This window comes from Mytilus edulis, chromosome 8 (assembly GCF_963676685.1).
Source record: "Mytilus edulis chromosome 8, xbMytEdul2.2, whole genome shotgun sequence".
In the NCBI taxonomy this organism is placed as follows: Eukaryota; Metazoa; Mollusca; class Bivalvia; order Mytilida; family Mytilidae; genus Mytilus; species Mytilus edulis.
Window position 1 is genome coordinate 61456198 of NC_092351.1, and position 9333 is coordinate 61465530.

Below are 9333 nucleotides of genomic sequence, written 5' to 3' on the forward strand. Positions count from 1 at the left end.
TATATTCTAAGCTTCTAGGTTACATAGATTATTTTCAATCTGTTTCAGGTAAATGATTAAAATACATTGATGAACTTGACTTTTACAAACGCTTAACTGATTTAAAGAGTTGTCTCCCTGAACCAAGGTTTAACCCCTTAAATAAGTCAGATTTTGAAAATTGATTTAACAGAGAAGTCTCTACAGAAATTTTCTAAATTGCATGATTTTTTTTATTGAGGATGCTTGAATCATACAGCCATTTAAGAATATGTCTGAATTTCGAAATTGCCTTTATTGTTCTATTCCGTGAAGTTTTGAAATCGTTTGTAACTGTTATATATATGAATAACTTATTTACCATCTGTTGCAGAGATGAAGATAATCGCAGTGCTGATTATAAAAGAAATGACAGGTAGGCTTAATGAAACCCTTGATGTTTTGTCAGACTCTTAAGCATGCAAGTGATGTCAAATAACAATAACATTAGACGTTCAAGCTTTGCAGCTTGTTCTAAAAAATAAAGAAAATCCCTTTTAAGTAGTCATTTGAAAATATCATCTCATTTACTCGCTACTTGAAAATGCAGAATATCAAAAAACCAATAAATTTAAGTGATGATATCAATGCGCTACCCCATTCCTGATCCTAAAGTATTATTCGAAATTTTACTGCCTGTACCCAAAAAATAACATAATGTCATGGATTGAATTTCATAACATTATAATGATTACGTTTGTATGATGTACATTTAGAAAAAAATATAATTGATAATGCTCAAAATTCTAAAATATTGACTTTCAAGCCAAATTATCTTTAAATTGATTGATGTATGGCGTCCAAAGCACATTATTTGATTTACCTTCAAAAGGAACACACAAGAATCGAATATTTAAAAGCCAAAGATGCGTAAGAACGAAAAAAATTGAAGAGCTATGTTTCCAAAAAAATAGACAAAACTATGATAGCCAAATTCATATATGGTAAACTTTGATCGAGGGAATAGAAACCCTAGTTTCTTAATAAATAATGCTTGAATTTAAAATCGAACAATTTTAGAAGAAGTTGTTATAAATCATGTCATCACTACTGAGATGACGATACGTACCCGTGGGAACTGATAGTCTACCAAAAGCGCTCACGATACAGGTCACTTTATAAATTCAATGGGTCTCAAGCACTTTCTGGATTTATCTTCATAAAAAACGCCAAATATTTGAACGCCTAGAATGTATAAAAACCGAAACCGTTGAAGAGTAGTAATCATTCATTAATGATTTGATGACAAAGTAAAACTCCATCAACCATGTTATCAAGAAAAATACATTCCATTATGTAAAGTCTAACTTAAATGCAGCGTCGACAAGTATATAATTTTAAATATCACAATGTATCAGTTCTATATAAGATAAAGTCACATTAAACTATAAAGAAACACAATTATTTCTGCATATTTCTTTTCTTCTATTTTACAGAACATTCTCTCCTTGTTTTAGCGTCTAGAACATTATATACAGTTCCATTAACATGGAATGATGCTAACCAGTACTGTAAAAGTATAGGGCAATATTTAGTGACAATTGATCGGCAGACGAAGCAGCAACTTTTACATGAAGCTTTATTAGACATGTAAATATATTTAGTTTGTCAATACAGACAACGGTTTTCAATTTTAGGCCGATGTTCCTGTTTGTTACTTTTATGATATTTTCTTAGTCAAACCTTCAAAATTGACTTTTAGAAATAATCTAAACAGGTTAAAGGTGAATTATTTCTTTATCGGATGTGTCCTATAGTTGTTGTCCATTCGTTTAATGTGTTTGAGGTTTTGATTTTGCCTTTTGAGTACAGAATTTCTTTTTTCGAAATTTCCTCAGAGTTCAGAATTTTTGTGAATACACTTTATACCCTATTATTAGTCATATTACTGACTGTACAAAGTCAGGAAAATGACAGTTGTTGTCATGATCAATTCGTTGGAGGTGTTTTAGCTTTCGATTTGCCATTTGATTAGGACATTTTTGTTTTGAAGTTCATCAGAGTTCAGTATATGTGTGATTTTAAATTCTACCCTATTATTACAATTTGATTGGGGATAAACCTGCAAGCTAGTCGATTCATGTAAAACATTTTATTACATCTGGCTAGGACTCACATGTAAATTCGCCTACTCTTGAGAGTTAATACTTGTCATACGTTTATATACAAAGCGATCTGGTTTTACGTGTACTAGAAAACAACCTAAGGACACAAATAACATAAAAACATCTGCATCAGTGTCTTTACAATTTGCATTGCACTTAATTGTCCAGCTTTTACAAATACTGCAAATGGTTTCTTTGATCTTCCACCAACCCAATTTGTATCCCGGCTACAATTTGTTTTTGGTAATTGGAATGTTATGATCTTGGAAAGTGAGACTGTATTTCAAACATTCGAACCATCTGAAAATTGTGCAGCCAACAAGCAACCAACATAATTTGAAAAAAAAAAAATGCAGAAAAAGAACGGCTCTACATATTTATCATAAATTTCAATATGCCATAACTATTAGCAATTTTGTCATCAAGGTTTTATAAGTTACCATTTCTGTGTTGAATTTATAAAACGACCATACAATTGATATTCATGTCAACACCGAAGTGCTGACTACTAGACTGGTGATACCCTCGGGGACGAAACGTTTTCTCATCATAGATATGCGTTTTTGGATAAACTCATCAATTAAGTGTCCAGTTATGGTTATTGAATCGGTAAAATATGTAAACACTAAATGTGTATTTACAAAATAAATCAATGAGACACAACCGTTTATTTTTTTAGTAAAGCGGAGTTTTGAAAGCATGTAAAAATTGTCAAATTAAAGAATTTGTGGATATGAAAGTAAAACTATGATGCAAGCAGTTTCAAAATATATGCATAAGTCGTCATTCTATAACGTACGTTTTGAAATACTTTTATCTTATTATCAACAGAATAAGACAATCGCCAATACTTTAATATATTCTTCTTTAGCGCAAATAAACCATATTAATCTTAAACTATATTTTTTTGGTACCATATTGTACACTCGGTTCTTTTGTATATCTGTTTGATGACACTGATAGGTGATTAGAAATTATAATTATAACGGCAATCATCCTTATCACAAAAATCTTCAAATAGTCTGTCATTATGCAAATTAAAATGTAAGCTCCCCGATCAGATGAAAACACATTGGTAAAAGTAATGTCAGCGGTTGTAAATTTTTACTCGAAATTGGATTTTCAAATATACAGTACTCGGACATCAGCGAAGAGACACTAGTTGTTCAAATCCGCCACCAGTGCAGTAAAATGAGCACTGTTTTTGTTATCAAAACAGTTTAGGAATACTTCTCCGACAAAAGCGCACTTCATGTCCTAGCGAATGATAATTTTATCCAGCTTTTTTTCTTCTATGCATTCATATGATTAAATGTTTGTTAAACCTTTATGACAAGAAAGTTGTTACAGCCAGAGTACATAAAGTTTCATGCTGGCTTCTAGTTTATGCATATATTGACAACAATAAATTGCAAATTAAACATACCATATTATATTTTATATTGCAAATAATTTTCATATGTTATCTGTGCATCTAAACAGGTTTCCTAAAACGAATTAATTACTAGTATCATAAATATTGCATAAATTTGTCGTTACATTGTAACAACAACAACGGTACCAACTGTATTTCATTATATGAGAGTTTTGACGATACATGTCTGTTCATGTATGCGCGAGGTCAGCCTATTTGAAATTCAAATTCTTCTATAAATAATGTGTACTAATATATTAACATTTCAAGTACTGCTCCTCAATGCTCTCCAACTTAAAACTTGTTTGGCATTCTAACTATTTTGATCTGAGCGTCACTGATTAGTCTTATGTAGACGAAACACCGGGTACCCTTGATAACTATTAATCATGTGCTAGAGTTTAAAATGCATATGTCCTGAGTATTATTGGTTTAAATCATTTTCAGAAAACAAATAACTCCCAACTTTGAAGGAGACATATGGATAGGACTACATGCCCCAGATCCAAATCAACCAACCAACCGTGATTGGACAAATAACTGCGTGTCGTCAAATTCGTTTTTAAACTGGTCACCCGGAATGGATACTGGTAATGATAAGTTATGCGCTTATGTAGAGGTAGAAAACGTAAACATGCATTGGCTCTTAGCTGAATGTGGAACAGACACAAGAACATTTATATGTGAATCTGATACAGGCAAGATATGCATAACTTTTAATTGCACCGAATTGGTCAAGTACTTTTTTAATTCAAAAGCCAAACTATTAGAAGCTAATAGTTATTTTACCTTTACGATTAGGCTTCTTTTGTCTGTAAAATAGGTATAAATACAAATGGCCGTTCAAAAAAATAAAGGGAGTAAAATCAAATTCAGAGTATGGCAGTAAAGCACAAACCACATCTCCTTCATTTCATACTATTGATGGAGTGTAACTCTTAACAGTATAGTACTACTGAAATTTTTTATCTAATATACCAGAGTTCTTCTTCCTCTTATTAAAGGATACACGTAAGACAAAATTGATATAAGCACATTTTGGTGTCATGACAAATAAAAAAAAAAATACTCCAAGGAAAATTCAATAAGGAATTAATTAATTTGGCTTCCTATGTTTAGTTAGGGACTAACATTGATGCGTATATTTGCATCCTTTTTTTCAAATGTTTACGTTTTTGACGTCCCAATTGAACATGTTGAAGTTATATCTGAATAGGATCTACGGATGTATGAAATGCTAACTGTTATCCTTATTTACAAAAACTGGCTCCATATCTCTTTGAGAACTATACGCTACTTTTTGACGAAAATAACACCAAACACACACCATATTATACATTTCTCATAAAAATTCGTCGTGTTTTCACTACTGTATTATCTTTCTTTCAGCTATATGTAACGAAGGATTTTCTTATGATATCGCAAGCGATACAAGGTTATCTACTGGATTGAATGAAAGTTATCAAATAAACCCAGCAACTGCAATAGAGTGTACAGATGCTTGCAGTGTAATTTCAGTCTGCTGGGCGTTTTTGTTCACCACTACTTTACCTACTAAATGTGTGATGTATGATGAGTATGATGGACCTTTTCAAACCGGAAATGATCAGCTTCCTTCTTCCGGTGGAGATGTTTATACTAAGTTGTGTAACTTTGAATGTACGATTCGTATTTATTATATTCTATTTAGAAAGTAAAGATAAAAAAAAGTAAATATAAAACGAATAATAAAGAATCCAATTAAAATATAGAATATATTACGATGTATGCAAATTGACTTTATATGAACTAAGATACATTATATTTTGTTTTTATTATAAAATATAACAGATTGTACTTGGGTATATCAGAATTAAGATGGGAGATTCTTTTTATATTTTTATTTTCATCTTGATAACAAATGATATAGATAATATAAACAAACGAATGATGATAATTAAAATTTATCAAGTGTATATCGAATAATATACTGTTGTTTGTTTTTTTTACAGTAAATACACATACTGATGTCGTGAGTGTGCCACCGTATAATGATTGCGGATTTGTTGTTGTTAGTGATTGTGTTTTATGCGAGACAACCCAGCAAGTAACAACAACACAATTTCAAACATCAACACAAATTGAAACAACTTCCTTCAAAGTGTCAACTGCAGATAAGACACCAGAAATAACACTTCCAACAACAACTGAAAATTACTTGACAACCACCGTAGAAGTTACATCGTCAGATAACCCCACAACGACATCCCAGCTCAAAAGCACATCGACAGATAAAACTTCTATTCAGAAAACAACTGAACATTACTCAACTTCTAATTTAGAAGTTAAAACTTCACAGGTTCAGACTACACCATCTCAGTCCGAAACCACAGAAGTAGGGAACACGTCAAGTTTTACAACAACACAGCCCGAAACCACAGAAGTAGGGAACACGTCAAGTTTTACAACAACACAGCCCGAAACCACAGAAGTAGGAAACACGTCAAGTTTTACAACAACACAGCAGAGATTTACAACAAATAACACAGGTATAGAATTCGAAAAATAAAGATAAAATAGATAAATACATGCTTTATTACATCCATAGTCCTGGTGAACGAATAATTAAATAATTAAACACTATGATGGTTTGTAGGTAAACACGTTTAAGACAAATAACATTTTCATTAAAATGTTAAAGGTTCATATTTTTAACGTTAAACATGTTAATTCCGGTGTTTAAGGTTCAAGTTTGTACGAATGACGCTTATAATGGCCTGCGAAATTGCACTTCATTCAAACATTCAAAACTGCAACCAGAAAATAGACCTTTGACAAAAACAGATTATAAAAAAAATATTCTCAATTTTTTTCGAACTTTTTCGACAGACTGCATTGTATTATCATAAAGTACAGTTATATAAGTCCATCCAATTCGTTTAAAATGATGGAGTCAAAAACATATTTAATCATTTTATCTATATTGTCCTAATCGCGCCTTATGTCTCTTGACGTATTATTATTCAGTATTTAGCTAAATGCGCAACAGCCACAATAAAATGCATTTTGAAATACTAGACTTGTACTTAACATTTGAATTAAATGTCTAATGCTTGATTGTTTTTATTTGTTGCAGGTAAAACACCATACTGTGTCTGCACGTGTAACAATGTAACGAAACAAGTTTCATTGCAAGAAAGTATCAATGAAATAGTAAATGAGATTAACGTTGACAAATCAAGAACATCATCGTATACAAGAAAACACACTTCTGCTTGGGATTCACGAAAATCGTCTGCAAGTATTGGATTTGTAGGAATTGCCATATTGATTTCGGTTGCTTCCTTGATAGTGTGTCTAGACAGTACTTCGCTTATTTACAGAGTGTGTGCACTGCTCAGGAAAACGGGCACCAGTTAAAATGTTCAAAACGAAAATGGGAAACCGTTTCTAATCTATTGATGACATGGAAGACATTATACATTGCACAAATTAATACACATGAGTGAGGCTTGTTGTGACTATTTTAGAGATTAATGTTTTGATATTCGTGAACATGGTATCGTTGAGTAAATAAAAAGTCTAAATATTACATATATGACGATACTAATACATTCATGGTACCGATAATGTTGTTATATAGTATATGATAAACATGTATAGTTTCCGATTTTTATAAATCTATTGCCATAAACACAGAGTAGATTAACGGACAAAAACATCTAAAAGTAGACAAATTAAATCAGTTATTAGGTTCATTTAAAAAATAGCTTGTTTGACTTTCAACACAGCTGTTTAATGTCCTGCCGGTATATATACATTTAGTTAAGAATTGAATGCTGCTTTTTGTAAATTTATTGGGGTGTAAAAGCGTTGACCGAAGTACATTTTGTATGAAGCGCGGAAGCGCTTCATACTAAAAATGTGCGCACGGTCAACGCTTTTACAACCCTATAAAGTTACAAAAAGAAGCATTCAATACTTATAATTACATTTGTTTTAGCTAGAATCATGAAAACACGATTTTTATCAAGTTTTTATTTAATTTACCTGTGCACTTTATTGTGGGACCTCGTGTCATCATGAATGATAAATGTTATTGTCTAATACAATTGTTTCAGGAATATTATAATGAAACATACATCTAATGTAATTATTATGTTAACGAAGGTTAGGTGGAAACATTAATGTACAGTTACAATTTTTCTCTCTTTATACTTACCTCATATTTAAAGACTGTCGGCGGCAGATATTTTATAAACGTTAAGAATACGATAACAACTATTTTCTGTAGTTGTTTTTTATACAAATGGAAAACATTTTAATATTGTGCTATCAAAATGATTGTCAAATACATGGTAATGCCTTTAACACAATGTCACTGAAAAAACTAAATCATCAAAAGAAAACAGCAATTGACGAGGAATCTAACCTGAAATGTAGGCGGGATAACCTAGATCTTAGTTCCTATTTCTACCCTGCTTTCTGTTAGTTTAAATCATTGGTAGTCTATTCAATTAGCAAAAAAAAAGAAGAAGAAACACATTTTTTAGCATGTTAAACATGTTAAACAGATGAAAATTAAATTAAGATACAACAACTCGACCAAAGAGCAGAAAGAAGAAACAAAAAGAAACGACGAAAAGACAACACGCAATCCTTACAATACAATACACTTTAAAATGTTTTTATAAGATTGAGCATCACAAATCCGAATGACATATTGTATTCCGGATTGTCAATGCATTTTATAGCGTGAAGTTACACCAGTGAAATAGGATGAATTAATGCAAAATATGTCTTAGAAGATTGAAGGATTTGATTATTTTAAGGGCATATTCAAGTTTATTTTTAACGGTGAGATTTTTTCCCCTTAAAGATATTTCATTCTTCAATTGACAGAAAATTAAGCTTTGCCAAAAAAAATAGTTGTCGTCGATTTCGTTTATGCAATAATTACTGCTGAAAATTGAACATTTTTGCAATTTTGAAGAAACAAACTTTTTTTATTTAAAAAAATTAAATATGATTTTTGAATTAACATATATTTATATAATGATGCCCAAATTGAGGCAAAATAGTTCAAGATGGTTAGAAAAACTTTACCATTTAAAGAATCAATTCTTACTCAAATAAAGGAAATAACGTTATGGTTACCCCCAAAACGGCAAAAAATGAACATTTGAAATGCACATTTAAGATTTTTTTAAATATTTCTAGCGGTGTCGATTTGACCAAAGTAAGATATGTTATTCTTTGAAAAAATTTTAACGTCATAACGTTTTGAAAAATATTTGTCACCATACTTGTTTTTGAGAAAAATCAAGTAATATAATATTGTTTACTCAATCCCTTCCGTAAGCCTCACAAATTGCGCCAAAAATTAAGACGTTTCGGGACGTAACGTTATATTTCCCCGCTAAATTCTCAAAGGCATTGCGACGGTGTGGAAGACAAATGTATTTATACACTGTGACATTGTTGGATAGTTGTCTCGATAGCACTCATATCGCATCTTCTTATTTATAATGGACCAGTATCTGTACGAGATAATAATTCAGTTAGCTTTACTATTGTGTTCGTCAAAATTGTGAAACCCGGGTGTGAAACATGCAAATCATGGAATTACAAACTATTAAAATAGTCCCCGGCTCTGGTATATTTCATCCCTCTTTGAAAACAAACATGTTAGACGTTAGAAATCCGTTTCTGTGTGTCAGTCTATAGTACAAGGCAGGGTTAATTTTCATATCATATTTACATGTTTTTGTTCTGATTATTCATTTAATATGCCACTTAACGTCCGTCATCCATAAT

The 9333-nt window shown here is 31.3% G+C and overlaps 1 protein-coding gene across 1 annotated transcript; it reads left to right on the plus strand.

Annotated features, from left to right (window-relative positions):
* Nucleotides 1-354: 354 nt before the first annotated feature.
* LOC139484262 (uncharacterized) lies at nucleotides 355-6936 on the plus strand. The gene is made up of 5 exons (XM_071267997.1): nucleotides 355-394; nucleotides 1455-1608; nucleotides 3985-4235; nucleotides 5529-6065; nucleotides 6653-6936. The coding sequence occupies exons 1-5, from the start codon at nucleotides 355-357 to the stop codon at nucleotides 6934-6936; spliced, it is 1266 nt and encodes a 421-aa protein (XP_071124098.1).
* The last annotated feature ends 2397 nt before the right edge of the window (nucleotides 6937-9333 follow it).

Coding starts and splice junctions, on each gene's coding strand:
- LOC139484262 (XM_071267997.1), top strand. CDS start 355: ATGAAGATAATCGCAGTGCTGATTATAAAAGAAATGACAG. Junction 395..1,454: donor GATTATAAAAGAAATGACAG/GTAGGCTTAATG, acceptor TCTATTTTACAG/AACATTCTCTCCTTGTTTTA. Junction 1,609..3,984: donor CATGAAGCTTTATTAGACAT/GTAAATATATTT, acceptor AATCATTTTCAG/AAAACAAATAACTCCCAACT.